This window comes from Scyliorhinus canicula, chromosome 15, assembly GCF_902713615.1.
Source record: "Scyliorhinus canicula chromosome 15, sScyCan1.1, whole genome shotgun sequence".
NCBI classification, from domain to species: Eukaryota; Metazoa; Chordata; class Chondrichthyes; order Carcharhiniformes; family Scyliorhinidae; genus Scyliorhinus; species Scyliorhinus canicula.
The window spans coordinates 28,668,535-28,688,504 of NC_052160.1; the positions used below are offsets into that span (position 1 = coordinate 28,668,535).

At 46.5% G+C, this 19,970-nt stretch overlaps 1 protein-coding gene across 5 annotated transcripts in view; it reads left to right on the forward strand.

Annotated features, from left to right (window-relative positions):
* Nucleotides 1–10,336: 10,336 nt before the first annotated feature.
* LOC119978844 (glucagon-like peptide 1 receptor) overlaps nt 10,337–19,970 on the forward strand; it is a 46,999-nt gene continuing 37,365 nt past the window's right edge. For 3 of the 5 annotated variants that reach the window (XM_038820732.1, XM_038820733.1, XM_038820736.1), the window contains exons 1-2: nt 10,340–10,415; nt 11,805–11,904. In XM_038820732.1, the coding sequence (XP_038676660.1) occupies nt 10,386–10,415; nt 11,805–11,904 (130 nt within the window). In that variant the 5' untranslated portion in view covers nt 10,340–10,385. Of the gene's footprint in view, nt 10,416–11,804; nt 11,905–19,970 lie in introns of all 5 variants that reach the window. The other 2 variants (XM_038820734.1, XM_038820735.1) reach the window with 1 other exon arrangement.

Here is a 19,970-nt window from a genome sequence, read left to right on the forward strand (position 1 = left end):
TATGTCCCCTGTCTGCTCTTTCTTTTTCTTTCACTCTAACTAGGCAAGCAAGGAGTGAATCATTCAGTTTTAGGCTTGCATATATAATTGGCAGAATTATTCTCTCTACTTTAAGTGGAATTTCAGAAATCCACCTCCAACATGTAGTTTGCACAGTGGCTGAATGTTGAATGTAGGGTGTTTAGTGAACCACGGCAAGGAGGAAGATCCCTGCTTTTGCCCTGCTCTGTGTTTTAACTGCCCTCATTTCCAGGATACTTTGTGTAAGAACAGTGGACGAAATTCAGATTGACAGCTCAAAACTTTCTTGGACACTTTAAAAGACATCCCAGAGACCTTGCACCTTTTTAGCATTACCTGCTCATTGAGTTCTTACTGACCCAATTTGCATATATCTGAGGGAGAGTCATTAGCTCAAGGGTTTTCTAGCACTACTGCTGTACCTTGGCATGTTACACGCAGAGACCGGGTCAGCTGAGGCATTCCTGATACAAGTCTGAAGGGCATCATATTTGGATTTCTGCAGGTAGTGGTGCTGCGAAACAGCAGTATCATCCACCAACAATTCTTAGGCACCTTGATGTTTGTCAACCTCATCATCCACTTCCTCCTTGTTTGCCAATTGAATCCATAGAATCCCGACAGTGCAGATGAAGGCCATTTGGTCCTTAGAGTCTGCATCAACCCTCCAAAAGAGTACCCTGTCTTGGCCCAGTCCCCCGCCCTATCCCCGTAACACTCTTTGTCAAAATCATCCAAAATCAAAACATTATTTCCCTTCTCTCTCCAGAGGTGCTGTCAGACCAGCAGAGATTGTTCAGTATTTTCTGTTTTTGTTTCAGATTCCAGCATCCACAGTAATTTGCTTTTAGCGCCGGAATTTGCACTCAGGTCCCCGGCACTGTGAGGCAACAGTGCTAACCACTGTGCTGCCCATGTGGCATACAGCAATTGCTGTAATAGATTTACATCTAAAGAAGTTCATTCTTCTTCTGTGACTTGGTGTCAAGTGTGGCTACCCTCTCGCATCAACTAGTTCTGTACAAGTGAAGATACAAATAAAACAATAAAAATTGCCACGGCAATTTACTAGAGTGCAGTGAAAGAACTTGGTCTGCTTGCTTTCATACTTGTTTGTTTTCCAGACTGCTGCTAACAAATGCAGGCTGAACTGGGAGTTTAACATCAAGGCAGTTTGTCTGCTGATCAGTTTATTGACATTAAAATGGGCAGACCTAAGAAAGCTAAGTGTAGCTCCCTCTAGAGGTCACTGGAAGGAAGCAGTGTGTAACTAAGGTCTCAAGTTTAAATAACATGCCTCCCTAAAAGGACATGGCTGGAAATTAGCAAAGCTTCAACTGATGCATTTAAAACCGGTGGTGTATTGCTTCAGTAAGCAGTGGCTGTACTCAATGAATCAATTTCAGTTTAACAAAGATATATAAAATTTGAAAGACTGACGATCATTTTGGACTTTATTCACTTTGGCAAGGGTGACGGTTGGAGCAAAATGCTCAAGAGGAAACTGCCTCAAAAACAAGGTGATAGGGGTGGCACAGTGGTTAGCATTGCTGCCTACGGCGCTGAGGACCCGGGTTCGAATCCCGGCCCTGGGTCACTGTCTGTGTGGAGTTTGCACATTCTCCCCGTGTCTGTGTGGGTTTCAACCCCACAACCCAAAAGATGTGCAGGTTAGGTGGATTGGCCACGCTAAATTGCCCCTTAATTGGAAAAAATAATTGGGAACTCTAAATTTAAAAAAAAACAAAAAAACAAGGAGAAGATATGCATGAATTAAAACTCATTGGGCTGCAAAATGGATCTTGAGAAATTGATTCACTAATATATTAAAATTTGCTTGGACAAGGATATAAAAAACATTATGGTAAATCGGATTCAGGTAAATCGAAGCAGTGCTCCGAAAGCTAATGATTTGAAACAAACCTGTTGGACTTTAACCTGGTGTTGTAAGACTCCTTACTGTGATCGAAAACATTATCAGAAAGTTTGTTAATGATATTTAACCAGAGCCACTGCAAATAACAAGAAAAATATAGTAAAATATTTTACTAATACAAACCAGAATAGTGCAAATAATAAAGGCACAATGTCAGAATAAATGAGAAAATCTGATAAAGTCAATCCAGTGAAGTAACAAGTGTTCTGCATCTCTGGTTGGTTTTCTGAGCCATGCCTGACATAGATCCTATTGTATTGCGAATAAATTAGACATACTGCAAAATAGAAAGAAACCATTATCGTACTCCACTTATCTGTTTGTTCCCTTCCTTCTTTGAAACAACTTCCTTTGTAAAAAAACAATTTCTGCACTCTGCTTTCACACAATTTGTGACAGGGAATTCCACTTTCTAACCTCTCATTTAATTATTTTTGAGATTTTAAATTAGTGCCTTCTCATTACTGTCTTGCAAACCAGTGTAGGCAGTCTTTTATTATTTCTCAATCCTGGAAACTGAATTATGCCTGACTTCATCTTGGCTCTACTGGAAATTAAATACAACTTCTCCAATTTCCCTTTAGAATTACGACGCATTATCTCTCATGCCCCAGTCATTCTACACAGCATCTTCAGTATTGCTTTTTAAAAAAAAATACTTATTCAAAAAAATCTCATATTAATCAAAACAACCCAAAACAAACAGAAATACACAACAGAAGAGAGAAACAAAAAAACAAAACACACACAACACCTAATTAACTTTAACTAGCCTAAACCCCCCCAAATAGCTGACGTGACTAACTCCTTAAAGAAAGAAATGAATGGCTGCCATCTCGGGTAGAACGTCTCCATCGACCCACTGATGGTACTTGACCTTCTCCAAATGCAGAAACGACATGAGGTCACCCAGCCAAGCCGAGACATTGGGCGGAGAAGGAGACCCCCACCCAAGCAGAATTCACTTCCAGGCTGTTAGCGAGGCAAAGGCAAGGACATCTGCTTTCATCCCACACTGTGCCAAATCCAACGGCGAATCTGACACCCCAAATATGGCCACCAGCGGACATGGATCCAAATTTACACAGTATCTGCGACCTGGTGTTAAAGAAAGAAGCCGAGAGGCCTATCAACTCGGGCAGGACCAGAACATAAGTGTATGATTAGCTGGCCCTAGAACAGTGCTCACACTTATCCTCAACCTCGGAGAAAAACTCACTCGTCCTAGCTCTGGTCAGGTGCAACCTATGCAAAACCTTGAATTGAATCAGACTCAGCCAAGCCATGAAGACGTGGAGTTGGTAATGTGGAGAACTTCAGTCCACACCCCTCCCATTAAGAATGGGACCCAATTCCCCCTCCCATTTTGTCCTCAATAAACGGAACAGAATCAATTGAAAGGATATAGAACATAGAACAGTACAGCACAGAACAGGCCCTTCGGCCCTCGATGTTGTGCCGAGCCATGATCACCCTACTCAAACCCACGTATCCACCCTATACCCGTAACCCAACAACCCCCCACCCCTTAACCTTACTTTTTAGGACACTACGGGCAATTTAGCATGGCCAATCCACCTAACCCGCACATCTTTGGACTGTGGGAGGAAACCGGAGCACCCGGAGGAAACCCACGCACACACGGGGAGGATGTGCATGGCCATATATGTCCAAAATAGATGCTCCATCAGGCCTAGCCATGGACAGAATTTTCTTCAACAGGAAGAGGGTGGCAATAAAGGAAGTGGGGGGGGGGGGGGGGGGGAGCTTTGTGTGAAAAATCACAAATTTGAAAAGACTGGGACCAAGCAGTTGGAATTTCTCAGCTAACTCCTGAAAACTAGCAAACCTCCCCTCCACAAACATGTTCCCAAACCATTCCCTTCCCAAGACTTGAATGTCGAGTCCAAACCAGCCAGTAAGAAAAGGTGACTTTTGCAAATGGCTAGCAAAGACAGGAACAGGAGCTTGAAATGTTGCCAAAACTGCTTCCAAATTCTCAGGGAGGAGAACACCACTGAATTTTAGGAGAATCAAACGGTGGAAAGCATTGATTTTGTATGTTTGATGATTAGATAATGTACAAGTTCAATCTCACCTTCCTGCTTTCTATTCTATGCCTCAATACAAAACCATGAATGTATACCTATGCTGCTGCCTTAAATGACCTATGGAATCCAGCACTTAAATGTGAAAGCGCTGGACTCCATTCCATAGCTTGTTCCCGCCCAGGGGATGCTTTGAATTAGATTGGGTGATTACTTAACTGTGCTTCTTTATTGATTATTGCAAATCACCTTGATGTACTTGACAGGTTGACCTCCTTATTGATTGAACATCGGGTTTCACTGGTCAGGAGCAGTGAGTCCAGTGTGGTACATCTACAGTGTGGAATTAGTGAATGTGCTTGAAGGGCTGGCATGGAGCCAATAAAGGTGTGATCAAAACACAACAGACATCCAGTTCTTCTGACATGCCAGCTTAGATTCTGGCCGTGCCTTAAGGGTGGTACTCTAACTTTTCCACCCCTTTGCTGGGGTCATTTCCCCTCCCTGTATTCATGAATCAGTTAGCACCACTGTTTCCTCCGTCTTGATATTCCTCAGTTGAAGTGAGTGGATACAGCAGGGTGTAGGGTTTAATAGCATGGGATGGATGAATAGACACTGGCCCTATCTCCGCTTTCTTCTAGCAATCACTCCTTTCTTCCAGATTGCCGCTCCTGAACAGGTGAGGATGTTTAAATATCCACTAAGTGACAATATGATGGGGGAAACTGACATCACCTGAGAAATTGCTGGGGAAATAATTATCTGTTTAATTTTTCTTGCCTGAACAGAACTATGCAGAGAGTTGATCATAGCCCACAGAGTTATTTTATTTTATGGTTGAGTTTTACACATATTCATATTCCTGACTTGTGGAGAATTCCATAATTGCATTAACATTTCCAGGACTACAGTCTCTATTGTTAACAAAGAATCCAGGTATTTAAAGGTTCAAATGTGATTTATATAATCAGTTTCACTCTTGAATATTGTCACAATTTCACATCCTGGAAGTTGCTGCGGTGATATTAGTCGGGCCTCGCTTAACACATTTGTCTGACATTCCTTTGCTGTTTACTTTAGTGCAGGTATTCGCCTGATTCCAATAAACTGCCTTGAGCTGCTATTGAAACAGCAACAAGTGCAACTTTATATGAATATTTTACAATTGAACTTGCTCATATCAGCAGCAACGATTTCTGGACATGTGTTTAAAAGTTAATGGGGTAGAATTTCAAATTGTCGGCTGGGTATAAAACTGATGATGCAGGGCAGCCAATTGTTTTGCAATCCACCCGATTTTAATTTCCAAATTCAAGGGGAATGAATGTCAGATATACACTGGATCCCAAATGTTAGTTTAGGACAAATATGGACCATAATGAAAGAGAAAATGCTGGAAAATCTCAGCAGGTCTGGCAGCATCAGTAGGGAGAGAAAAGAGCTAATGTTTCGAGTCCAATGACTCTTTGTCAAAGCTCATTTGTCAAATATGGACCATGCCAGGGAATTAAACCAAGCTGGGTCAGGTGTGCTAGACTACTACCCAGCACAGAGGTGTTGGGGGAAAGCAAAGGAACATTAAGCTGGAAAAAGAGGATTTTTTTTTTAATTTAGAGTATCCAATTATTTTTTTTCCCCAATTAAGGGGCAACCCTGCACATCTTTGTGGGTTGCAGACATGGGGAGAATGTAAACGCGACACGGACAATGACCTGGGGCCGGGATCAAACCCGGGTCCTAATACAGAGAAGGAAAGTTCATAGTCTGAACGGAGTTAGGCTGTGTGAAAGGAGTGTAACAGATGGGCTGAATGGCCTTTTCTTATGTCATGCTTAAATGTTTGTGCATATCTAACTCAATCAGAGCAACCGTGAGTGTCTTTATGGACATGCATGAGGATAAAAATCTGAAAGGTAGCAACTCCTGGTAAATCTCGGGTGAAGAAATGATCCAGGTGTTTTTTGATGTGCAGGGTGAAATAATTCAACACATTTGTCATTACTACACTGATTAGTAAATACTTAATTGATGAATACACCAGAACACACAGAACAGGAGCAAAGCATGAATGGCCACGTTATAACTTTGGCAGTTCCGGAATATTATATTGAATTGGGGACCTTGAGCTTTTTAAACAAGGGACGATGCTAGCAACTTTAATTTGACCTTTGACTCCCTGTAAAATGGGAAATATGATGGAATGTTCCCTGTAAATGTAATGTGAGTCTTACAGGTTGGGATGTAATTGAGGGGTTCGGGAGGTTTATATATCGAATAACAGATACCCAGGAGTAGGTTACAGACTGAAATCTAATCAGGGAATAAGGGATTTATATATAGAATAACAGATACTTGGGGAGTGAGTTACAGGCTGGAATCTAATCAAGGAGTTTGGGGTTTTATATATAGAATAGCATACCTGGAAGTGAGTTAGCAGCTGAAATCTGTGCAAGGGGTTCAGGGGGTTTATGTTAGGATCCTGTTGGGATCATTAATGTCAAAAGGAGAACTCCGTATACCCAGTTGACAAATTTATGCCACAAGATTTCACACTTTTAAACCGAAACACATTTAATTTTATGTAGAGAGAAATGAAGCAATGCAAGCACCACTAACTTAATATAGCTCATAAAGACTTATGTTATAAACTCATTCTACTTTTTAACCCCCCCCCCCCCCCCCCCCCCCCCCCCCACCCAAGAGTTCCCTTATCTTATGAAATCTTAAAGGTTCATTCATTTTTTCTGGGACCAACTCAAAGGTATGCCACAGCACTTCGGAATTTAATTCTCCCCAATATTCCGGCTATTTCCAAGGTAATATTCTGTAGGGATCCTCTTGTTAGCTTTTGGCTACACAATCCTCAACCTTTTTTTTAATACCTCCTGATTGTGGATGCCTCAACTCCTTGTTCGGGTTGCAGGCAGTTATTCAACTGCCTTCCCACGATTTTTCTAATTGAACTCCACGGATCGTTTTCTGCCACAAGACTCTGTGAGGATCACTGCAGATATCTTCCACTCGCTGCAAGGTAGAAAAAATCTTTCAGCTGTCATTCCTTCACAAAATCCAAACTGATATTGAGCTTTATCCACATTCCATGCGGTGAATGATAAAGTTAGTATTTTCTCTGCATAGGGTGAAGGCCTAACTAACATTTATTTTCTTTGACTCTCAACTCTGTGAGTTGCAACCTGCACAAGGCCAAATCTGCAACTGCTTTTGTTCCCAAACTGAACTGTTTGCTTCTGTCAGCAAAGCCACATGGATAAATTAAACAAACGGATCTTCTAACGAAGGTTTCACCCTGAATCACTACCTCTGTGGCAACAAAAAATGCTTTGGGTGGTTCAAATAGAAATTAGTTATTTTACCTTCAACACAACTCTTGGATTCTACAATCCATATGAATAATTTATATTTCTCATAGAATTAGGGTTGGATTATTCGGCCACATCCACCGCAAGATCGCCACAGACAGGACGTGGACTATGTACAGGCCTATTGACTTCGGGCCGGAATCTCCAGTCACCAGGCGGGCAAGGCTGAAGAATCCCGCTCATAATTGTCTTCTCTCCAGACTCCCTGGCTCCATTACAAGCTTAGAGATGATCATTCATCGTTCAAGTTTTTCCATGATCAATTCTGACCTTGCAAGATAAACAGGCTACCTTTAAGTGCAATAAACACAGGCTTGTTTGAGTTTTATTTACATTAGATTTTTTAAAATATGTATATTCATTAGGATTTTACATTTTAGATATTGGCACAACATAATTACAAAATATTACCATACATAAAAAGGATGCAAAGAAATGCCTTAACATACAGACCTCATCTGTAGACAATCAGGAGACAACAGCATAACTGGCTACAGCCATTATAAAAAATACAGATAAATTTGCCGCAGCTGGATCGGGTACACGCCAACCTGCAAGTCCCTCAGCCCCAGTAGCACCACAGGCATCAGTGACATAACACAGCCATCTCCTTTGGATATCAGACCCAGCCACACCCATGTAGAAGCCAAGAGCAGATTAGTCATGCTCAACATAGAGTCATACAGCACAGAAAGGGTCTTCCGCCCATCATGTCTGTGTTGGTCAAAAACAACCTCTGAACTATTCTTTCTAATCCCATTTTCCAGCACTTGGCCTATAGTTTTTAATGACTTGAAATCGCAAGTGCACAACTAAATACTTCTTAAATGTTATGAATTCGCAAAAACGTAGTTGTCCCCATGCTCACATCATGTGACCCCCGAACAGAGAAGCTTTTCCCTGTTTCTCAACCATATGTCCACATTTTTCTACAGTTAAAACTTTAATTCCTAAAACTAAAATTTATGTTGTAAAATATATAGGGGGCGATTCTCTGAGCCCCGCCCATGCCAACAGCGCACGATTCTCTGAGGTGCGGAGAATCGGCACCATTTGCGCCAGAGCGTTTGGCGCCGGCCGTGGGGCACAGGAATCGGCGGGGCCTCCGATTCTCCGGCCCGGTTGGACCAAGCGGTTGCATGGATATGACAGAGTCCCGCCGGCGCCGTTCACACCTGGTCACAGCCGGTGGGAACTCTGCGGGAAGGGCTGGGGGGGGGGGCGGGCTCCGTCCCCGGGAGGGGGCCTCCGATGAGGTCTGGTCCGTAATCGGGGCCCATCAATCGGCAGGCCGGCCGGCCTCCCCCCCCCCTCCCCGGCCTACTTTCCTGCGCGGCCGGCACCTGAGCACCGATGCCATGTTGCGTCAGGGCCAGCGCGCAGAAGAAGTCCCCCGCGCATGCACGGGTTGGCGCGGCGCCCATTTGGTGCCGGGAAGGGAGCCTGGTGCAGCGTGAACCGCTCCAGCGCCGTGCTGGCCCCCTGTGGGGACAGAATAGGTCGTACCCGGGCCCGGTTCACGCTGTCGTGAAGCGCGTCGGCATTCATGATGGCGTGAACATTTGAGCTCCATTTGGGAGAATCCCCCCATAGAATTCCTACATTGTAGAAGAAGACCATTCAGCCAATTGAGTAAGAGATCCCTCTGTAAGAGCACCCTACCTAGGCCCACCTCCGCACCCTATCCCCATAACCCCATCTAACCTGCACATCTTTGGACACTAAGGTTCAATTTAGCATGGCCAATCCATCTTAACTGCACATCTTTGGACTGTGGGAGAAAACTGGAGCACCCGGAGGAAACCCACGCACACACGGGGAGAACATGCAGCCTCCGCACAGACAGTGACCCAGCCGGGTCCCTGGCACTGTGGCTAACCACCGTGCCGCCCTTGTGAATGATGAACTAGATATAGACAATAATAGATATATCCAGGAGTGAGTTGCAGGCGAGATCTAAATGGGATATTCAGGGATTTACTTTTGTATATCAGGTACCTCAGCGTAAGTTACTGGCTGGAATATTAAGCAAGAAGTTCAGGAGGTTTATATATTTAGAATAACGGATATCTGGGAGTGAGTCACAAGGTGAATCTAATCAAAAGGTTTAGGGTTTTATATCTCGAATAGCAGATACCTGGGAGTGAGTTACACACTGGAATCCATTTGAGGGGTTTGCTGAAGTGTTTATGTATAGAATAACCAATACTCAAGTGTGAGTTACAGGCTGGAATCTAATGAAGGATTTTGTGTGGTTTATATGTAGAATGATAGGGACCCAAGAGTGAGTTAGAGCCTGGAATCTAATCTGGTTATTTGGATGGGTTGTAAAGAACCAGGCAAGAAACCCCAACAGAATCTATCTGGACTAAAGCATCATCTTCATCCTTCTGGACCATTTTCCACTCATTTTCTCTTTGTTTGATTTTGATACTTGTTCTATCTCAGTAAACCTCTCTACTATTTCCACTGAATGACTAAACACAAGTTATTCATTTCCAACATACATCCTGCTGGGCAAAGCTCACCAGATCACTTGTGTCTAACTGTGCCCGTCACACACACACTTCTTCACTATCTTAGACTCTCTACCTTTACATCTCTCTGAACTCATTTTCTTTCCCACTGCTTCTCGAAGAGCCAGTCTGGAGACTATTGCAGTGGGTGTTAGTTTCTGCTTTGTTCTCACCATTCCCAGGGAAGTGAGTGAAGTGTTGTGCAGAGTGAGGGCCAAAAGGATTTCCAGCTGCAGGTGGAGCCTGTGTATTACCGGTTTGGACTGGAGTCTGTGCCCCTGGTGTTTTGGGCACTTGTTTACGGGGAGCTGCATTCAAGTTATTGATTTTGCTTTGGGCAGCAGGAACTGCGTGAGCTTGTTTGGCTGTTTGCCAAACATCCGTGCAACAGGGTCTCTAACCTTTCGGCTCCAGGGCCTCTGTCAAAGAGGCTGGAGACGGGACACAGGTGGAACATAGCTTTGGCTGAGGACAGAGTGAGATGTCTGGTGTGGAGGCTGTGACTGGTGAGGTATTCTTGACCATTATTATTCTGCTGCAGCCCTTCAGTCAAGTACAAGTGAGCAACGACATTATCACCTTGTGTAAATGTTATTGGGTAATCTGTAATTAAATGAGGTAGGCCCCGGATCTGGCACAGATCAAGGTCCACAAGAACTGAAGAGTGCTGACACGTGGGCTTCACGTTGCTGGCGATCTTGCCAGAATTAAATAAAAACACAGCCGTCCAGGAGGATGGATGTTAGATTCCGCTGGAGAAACAGGTTAAATGGAGCAAAGTGCTATGAGAAGGAGGATATAAAGCCCCTTATGTATATCGCACTCTATATATATAAAGGGCACATGAGGAGGCCATGCCTGAGTGAGATGGAAACCGAGTGATTAGCAAATTAGGTTCACATGGGAATTCAGTGCAGGTTGGTATACATAGGAATTACTGGAAGTTATTGAAGTACATAATTAAATTAAGTTAACTAAATAACCTAAGTAACAATGGCAAGACAGGTGTTATGTTGCAGCTGTGGAATATGGTCAGTCCCATCTTCCCAGGAATCAGTCTGGTAAACCTTCGCTGCTCTTCCTCTAGAGCAAGAACATCTTTCCTCAGGTAAGAAAACCAAAACTGCACACAATATTCAGGGTGTGGCCTTACTACGGCCCCGTATAATTGCGGCAAGACATCCTTGCTCAAATCCTCTTGCTATGAAGGCCAATATACCATTTACCTTCTTTGCCACGTGCTGCACCTGCATTCCCAGCTCAGAGACACCGAGGTCTTGTTGCACGTTCCCCTCCTTCAATTTATAGCCATTCAGATAATAAATAATCTGTCTTCCTGTTTTCGCTGCCAAAGGATAAACTCACATCTATCCATATTACACTGCTCTGCCATGCATTTGCATTTGCATCTTATTGAATAGCGGAGCAGGCTCGAACAGTCAAATGGCCTACTTCTGCTCCTGTTTCATATCTTCGTATATTTGTAAATCAATGATTTTAGTAAAGCCAGAATATCTCAGGGGAAATTTCAGAGTGCCTGGACACAGGGTCACCTCTAGCCCACCAGCCTTTGCATCTTTCTGATTGGGGTAAAATGCAGTAGCAACCTGGAGTGACACCTGGAACATATTCGCTCATACTGACTTTCAATTCCACAGCTGCAATGAAAAATGTCTTGTTTGCGCTGCTTTAACATGCTGAATTTTAACAGCTCTGGATTGTCATGTGTTAGTCTGAATGTTCACCATAGAATTGAAGAGTTCCCAGGTGTTTGCCATTTACATTTAAAGTTTCAAGACCTAGGAAGACTCTGGCCATATGCTCCAGTGCAATCGGATATCTCAGTGCTGATGGTCCCTGGATATAATACCCCTTTCACACTGTTGCTCTTGCTTTCCAGAGTGCCACATCCTCTCTGTTTGAAGACACGGTTCAAAGATGGAGGCTGTACCGCAATGAATGCTTTGAGAATGTGCTGTCTCAGCCGTATTCCCTAACAGGTACCATCACTTCAACATCACAGCTGTACACTCACCCAGATCAAAGCTCTCATTGTTCACTTTCACTTTTCATTTGTATTTTTGAGACCCCCCCCCCCCCCCGCCTCTTTGTTGCTCAGAGTTCCAAATTGACATTTTTTAATTCATTCTTTCATGGGATGTGGGCATTGCTGGCAAGATTACCATTTATTGCTGATCCCTAATTGCCCTTGAGAAGGTAGTGGTGAGCTGCCTTCTTGAACCACTGCAGGCTATGCTGTGTAGGTACACTACTCACGGTGCTGTTAGGGAGGGAACTCCAGGATTCTGACAGTGAAAGAACGGTGATATGCTTTCAATCGTTAATCTGCATATGGATTTGGCGAATCCAAAGATGTGCAGGTTAGATGAATTGATTGTGTTAAATTGGCCCTTAGCGTCCAAAGATGTGTAGGTTAGATGGGGTTACGGGGATAGGTCAGGGGACTGAGCCGGGACAGGATGATCTTTCAGAGGATTGGTGCAGACTCGGTGGGCTGAATGGCCTCCTTCTGCAAAGTAGAAATTCTATGATTCTACGATTCTGTGAATCAAATTGGTCACAGTACAATAGAGGAGGAATGTTTGGAAAGTGTACGGGATGGTTTTCTGGACCAATATGTTGAGGAACCACCAAGAAAACAGGCCATTTGGACTGGGTATTGTGCAATGACGAAGGATTAGTTGGCAATCTAGTTGTGAGAAAACCCTTGGGGATGAGTGACCATAATATGGGTAGAAATCTTTACCATGGTGGATAGTGAGGTAGTTGATTCTAAGACCAGGGCCCTGAACCTCAATAAAGGTAACTATGATGGTGTGAGGCATGAGTTGGCTATGATGGACTGGGAAACTTTATTGAAAGAAGGGGACTTCCAGCGGCGACATGTAGGTGGAGGTCGCACATTCGGTGACTCCCCCTAGAGCTTTCGTTTTTTTGGCCCTTTCCACACAGTTTTGGGGGGAGATTTTACATGAACAGTCTCCAGTAAGGTTGTGGTAATTAGAGGATGTTGAAAACCTACTGAAGAATATGGGACGAAAAGGAACGAGCGCTAGTCCAACTGAGAGCTTGAGTTCGGTGAGGAGTGATGTGAGAGGAACGATGGTGGGAGCAAGCTCGCTGGGTGTGGCTGCATCCATTATGGTGGCTGGCCGAGGTGATGGCGGTGGAGTTTGATCGGCACTTTAGCAAACATTTTGAGCAGCATGGAAAGGAGATGATGGGAATGCTCAAACATTTGGCGGATGATACGTTGGCCCTGATAAAGGAGGCTCTTGGAAAGATGTCGACGGCGGTGAGCAAGGAGAGGTGTTGAAGGGCGGAGGAGGCATTGTTGCAGCACAGCAACCAGTTCACCTCGGTAGGTGAGGAGCTGCAGAAGGTGGAGGAGAGTAATAAAGGACTGAGAGCCAAAGTGGAGGACCTGGAGAACACAGTAGCAGAATATTCAGATCCTAGGACTGTCTGAGGGGCTGGAGGGCCGGAGGCCAACAAAGTACTTTATGGGGGATGTTCATCACGTTTTTGGGCTCCCTCTTTGAGCCTGAATAGGGCTCATTGGTCGCTCCGACCAAAGCCAAAGGCCAATGATCCACCAAGAGCTGTGATAGTCTGCGTTCAGAGATTTCAGACGAAGGAGAGGGTCTTGAGATGGGCCAAGCAGAATCGGGAGGTGAGGTGGGAGGTAGTGGTATTCGTATATACCAGGACATCATGGTGGAGCTGGCAAGATGATGGGCGGCCTTTAACAGGGCAAAGGCGGAGCTTTATGAGAGTGATGTGCATTTTGGGGTGGTCTGCCCTCCTGGTGAAGCTGAGAGTGACAATAAACCCCAGGGACTATTACTTTGAGAGGGTGGAGGAGGCGGAGGAGTTTGTGAGGGCTGACGGATTGGGACTGAACTGAATTTGGGCTTTGTTCCCTTATGTTGTGGGTGGGAGAGATTGGTTTGTGGATGATGGGATAATGTGTTGGGGGGGGGATTTCTTTCCCTATTTGTTGGTTTATCATGTTTGGTTGGTTTAGAAGGGCTGGGTATGGGGGGAAGGTTCTGTTGATTTTTGTACTAGGTACGTAGGGGGAGAGGGCTCTGGCAGGGGCCACCTTACTAGCAAACTTAAGTTGGCCGGTGAGTGGGAGCAAGGTGGGAGGAGGGGCCGTGAGCGGCCGAACGTGTGTGGACAGGTTTCGATAAGTCTGGGAGGTGTGAATGGTGGGGGGATTGCGGGTATTGTTATGGGCCAGGGTTTAGAGAACCCCAAAGTGTATCATGGAGTTCACCTGACCCACAACCTTTAATAGATTGTGGTATGGGGAGCACACGGCCCACTCTACAGTTGAGGTAGAGCAGAAATGGAAAAGTATTTTTTAAAGCAAAACAATGTTTATTCTATGAACTCAAGTTAACCTTTTTAAAACAAACAGTGAACATCTTAGCAACCATCAATTCAAATACAACCCCCAAAGAGTGCAACACTAATTAATGCTTATGCTGTCCTTTTAACATCCAGAAGACTTACAAAAAAACATAACCTTTAACAGAGGCACATCAGGGGCGAAATTCTCCGACCCCACGCAGGGTCGGAGAATAGGCGGGAAGCGGCGTTATTTCCGCTCCCGCAGGTTTTTGAATTCTCCCGCCGGTCATAAACCGGCGTTGTGCAAATCCCGCCGGCAGCCTGTGAAAACAGCTGGCGCCGGCGGGATTTCATTTTTTAAAAAACTTACCTCAAATCTCCGGCCCGGATGGGCCGAAGTCCCGCCGCTGGGAGGCCTTCTCCCGCCGCCGAGGTTTAAACCACCTTGGTGGCGGCGGGCTCAGCGGCGCAAGCAGGCCCCCGGGGTCCTGGGGGGGCGGGGGGCGATCGGACCCGGGGGGGTGCCCCCACGGAGGCCTGGCCCGCGATCGGGGCCCCCCGCTCACTCTGCGGGGCAGTGCCGTGGGGGCACTCTTTCTCCTTCCGCTCCGCCACGGCCTCCGCCATGGCGGACGCGGAGGAGAACCCCGCATCGCGCATGCGCCGGCCGCCGAAATCCTTTCAGCCAGCCCCGTTTCCGACGGCGCCGGGTGTTTGCGCCGGTCTTCTGGTGCAAACTGCTCCGGCGCGGGGCTGGCCCCCAAAGGTGGGGAGAATTCCCCACCTTTGGGGAGGCGCGACCCCTGAGTGGTTGGCGCCACTCCCCTACGCCGGCACCCTCCGTCACGCCGGGTAGGGGAGAATCCAGCCCCTGATTAGAGTCACTACTGAAAACATTTATAATTCTGAATTCACCAAATGATCAAGAGATAGTCTTTTCATGGCAGAGAGATCAACAGTACACATGCTCTGTCTGGCTTCAGCTCCAACATTGAAAACAAAACTAAAACACACCCTGTAGCAAACAGCCTAAAACGAAAGTCAAAAGCTGACAGACAGCCCAGCTCCACCCACACTCTGACATCACTGCAGTAGTAAACACCCATTTCTTAAAGATACTCTCACTACAGATATTTATATACACACCCATTTATAAACACCCATTTCTTAAAGATACTCTCACATGATAGTATGTAAAGAGGAGTGGTTTCGAGAGGAAGTGGTTTAGGGATCTCTGGGAAGGGGGAGGGGCACTGGTTGTTGGGAACTAGGAGTAGAGCCTGGTCCCACTTGTGGGGTGGGGCCAGGGGCCATCATTATGGCTGATGGGGGAGGGGGGTGTAGAGACCCCCAGTCCAAATGGTAATGTGGAACGTATGGGGGTTGGGTGGATCGATGAAGCGGGCGAGAGTCTTCTTGTATTTAAAGAGCTTGAGAGCCAATGTGGTGCTGTTGCAGGAGACCCATCTGAAAGTGAAGACACAGATTATGTTTCGGAGGGGTTGGGTGAGCCAGATGTTCCACTCGGGCTTTAATAGCAGGGCCTGGAGGGTAGCGGTATTAGTGGGTAAGAAAGTTAGGTTTCAGATGGAGAAGGTGGTGGCAGAGCAGGGGGAGACAGATACATTACAGTAATGGGTGCTTTGGAATGGAGGTTGGTGGTGTTGGTTAGTGTGTATGCCCTGAATTGGGATGATGCCGGGTTTATGACAAGGGTGTTGGTGGCTGTGCCAAGTCTGGACATGCATAAGTTGGCAGTGTTTATGAAGGAGATGGGGGGATTGGTCCTTGGAAAGAGCACCCCACTTAAGCCCATGCCTCCACCCTACCCCCGTAACCCTGTAACCCCACCTAACCTTTTTGGACACTAAGGGCAATTTAGAATGGCCAATCCACCTAACCTGCATGCCTTTCAACCGTGGGAGGAAACCGGAGCACCCGGAGGAAACCCACTCAGACACGGAGAGAACGTGCAGACACCGCACAGACAGTGACCCAAGCTGGGAATCGAAACTGGGACTCTGGAGCTGTGAAGCAACTGTATTAACCACTGTGCTACCATGCTGCCCTATTCTGGTTGTTAGTAATGTACTCACCTATGACCGCTGATGTTTTCTGGTAGAATACCTTGTTGGCCAAGAGGTCCGTGTCCAACCTCCACGGGGATCCCGCCGTGCCGGACCGGGGCTGTTGGCAGTGGTCCCCCTGGCGATTCTCCGGGCCCCGATGGGCCGAGCAGCCGCCCGTTTGTGGCCGGTCCCACCGGCGTGGATTAGACAAGGTCCATACCGGCAGGGCCTGGCTCTGAGGGCAGCCTGCGGAGTCCTCGGGGTGGGGAGGCTTGGGGGGAATCTGGCCCCACTGATCTGCGGGCGGGCCTGTACCATGGGGGCACTCTTTCCCACCGCGCCGGCCTGTGTAAAGTTCCGCGATTGCCGGCGCAGAGAACAAACCCCCTGCACATGCGCAGGGATCACGCCAGTGGTTCTGTGCATGTGTCAGAACACACTGGTACTCCTGCGCATGCGCCAGATCGAGCCAGCCAACAGAGGCCCTTTGGCACTGGTTGGCACGGCGCCAACCACTCAAGCACTGGCCTTGCCCCCGGAAATGCGGAGGATTCCGCACCTTTCAGGCGACCCGACGCCGGAATGGTTCACGCCACTCTTTGGCACGGGTACAGCCCACCCCGCCGGTTGGGGGAGAATCCCGGCCCTTAAGTGGCCAAGATAGAGCAGCACAGTAGTGCAGTGGTTAGCACTGCTGCCTCATGCGCTGAGGTCCCAGGTTCAAATCCTGGCTCTGGGTCACTGACCGTGTGGAGTTTGCACATTCTCCCCGTGTTTGCGTGGGTTTCACCCCCACAACCCAAAGGTTAGGTGGATTGGCCATGCTAAATTGCCCCTTAATTCGATAAATCTTCATCCCAGAGTATTTAAGGAAGTGGCCCCAAAAAAAGTAGATCTAACGGTAGTCATTTTCCAAAATTCTTTGTTTTATTTTTTAAAAATATTTTTATTCTCCTTGTTTTCCACTTTTTCATGAAATAAGCACCCAACAAAAGATAACCAACAATAACAAACACAATAGCAATCCCCCAAACTGCATCCCCTTCAACATACAGATCCAAACTACCACCCCCTACATCCCCAGTACAAAACAAGAAAGACCAAAAGAGAATCCACATTCATCCCATACATGGTAAATAATAAACAATACACTCCCCCTAGCCCCAATGGTCAATGGCATCCAATTTTTGAAAGCGTAGCATGGACAATGCCCATGAACTTCCCCAGAACCTTCTCCTGACCATTACTAAGGAGAAGGTTCTGGGGAAACTGAAAGGTCTGAAGGTGGATAAGTCACCTGGACCGGATGGACTACACCCCAGGGTCCTAAAAGAGATAGCTGAGGAAATTGTGAAGGCATTAGTGATGATCTTTCAGGAATCACTGGGGGCAGGAAGGGTCCCAGAGGACTAGAAAGTGCCTAATGTAACACCACTGTTTAAGAAGGGAGGGAGGCAGAAGATGGAAAATTATAGGCCGGTTAGCCTGACTTTGGTCATTGGTAAGATTTTAGAGTCTGTTATTAAAGATGAGATTGCAAAGCACTTGGAAGTGCATGGTAAAATAGGACTGAGTCAGCACGGCTTTGTCAAAGGGAGGTCGTATCCGACAAATCTGTTAGAGTTCTTTGAGGAGGTGACAAGGAAGTTGGACAAAGGAGAACCAGTGGACGTGATTTATTTAGATTTCCAGAAGGTCTTTGACAAGGTGCCGCATAGGAGACTGTTAAATAAGTTAAGAGCTCATGGTGTTAAGGGTAAGATCCTGGTATGGATAGAGGATGGGCTGACTGGAAGAAGGCAGAGAGTGGGCATAAAGGGGTCTTTTTCAGGATGGCAGCTGGTGACTAGTGGTGTGCCTCAGTGGTCTGTGCTGGGACCACAACCTTTCACAATATACATAGAACATAGAACAGTACAGCACAGAACAGGCCCTTTGGCCCTCGATGTTGTGCCGAGCCATGATCACCCTACTCAAACCCACGTATCCACCCTATACCCGTAACCCAACACCCCCCCCCCCTTAACCTTACATTTTAGGACACTACGGGCAATTTAGCATGGCCAATCCACCTAACCCGCACATCTTTGGACTGTGGGAGGAAACCGGAGCACCCGGAGGAAACCCACGCGCACATGGGGAGGACGTGCAGACTCCACACAGACAGTGACCCAGCCGGGAATCGAACCTGGGACCCTGGAGCTGTGAAGCATTTATGCTAACCACCATGCTACCATGCTGCCCACATTAATGATCTGGAAGAAGGTACTGAAGGCACTGTTGCTAAGTTTGCAGATGATACAATTATCTGTAGAGGGACAGGTAATATTGAGGAAGCAAGGTGGCTGCAGAAGGACTTGGACAAGCTAGGAGAGTGGGCAATGAAATGGCAAATGAAATATAATGTGGAAACGTGTAAGGTTATGCACTTTGGAAGGAGGAATTTAGGCATTGACTATTTTCTAAATGGAGAAATGCTTCAGAAAGCAGAAGCACAAAGGGACTTGGGAGTCCCTGTTCATGATTCTCTTAAGGTTAATGTGCAGTTTCAGTCAGCAGTTAAGAAGGCAAATGCAATGTTAGCATTCATGTCAAGAGGGCTAGAATACAAGACCAGGGATGTACTTCTGAGGCTGTATAAGGCTCTGGTCAGACCCCATTTGGAGTATTGTGAGCAGTTTTGGGCCCCGTATCTAAGGAAGGATGTGCTGGCCTTGGAAAGGGTCCAGAGGAGGTTCACAAGAATGATCCCTGGAATGAAGAACTTGTTGTATGAGGAATGTTTGAGGACTCTGGATCTGTACTCGTTGGGAGTTTAGGAGGATGAGGGGGGATCTTATTGAAACTTACTGGATACTGTGAGGCCTGGATAGAGTGGATGTGGAGAGGATGTTTCCACTTGTAGGAAAAACTAGAACCAGAGGACACCATCTCAGACTAAAGGGACGATCCTTTAAAAAGAGATGAGGAGGAATTTTTTCAGTCAGAGGGTGGCGCAGAAGGTTGTGGAGGCCAAATCACTGAGTGTCTTTAAGACAGAGATAGACAGGTGCTTGATTAATAAAGGGATCAGGGGTTATGGGGAGAAGGCAGGAGAATGGGGATGAGAAAATATCAGCCATGATTAAATGGCGGAGCAGACTCGATGGGCCAAGTGGCCTAATTCTGCTCCTATGTCTTATGGTCTTATAGTCTTATGGAATTGTAGAACCCTTCCATCCTTCCCTTCAACTCAAACTTCACCTTTTTGAGCGTCAAAAATTCCAGCAGGTCCCCCCACCAAGCCGAGGCACAGGGCGGAGAAGCTGACCTCCACCCCAACAGGACCCACATTTGGGCAATCAGCAAGGCGAAGGTTAAGACATCTGCCCTCACACACTCCTGCAGGGTGGTCCAACACCCTGAATATGACTTCTAGGGGCCCTAGGTACAAACCTCTCAAGCACCACACCCGAGATGACCTTAAAGACTTCCCTCCAATACCCCTCCAGTTTCGGACAGGATCAGAACATGTGAACATGGTTTGCGGGGCTCCTCCCACAGCGCTCACCCCCTCACTCCTCTACCCCCTCAAAGAACCGGCTCATCCTCGCCCTTGAGAGGTGCACCCTATACAC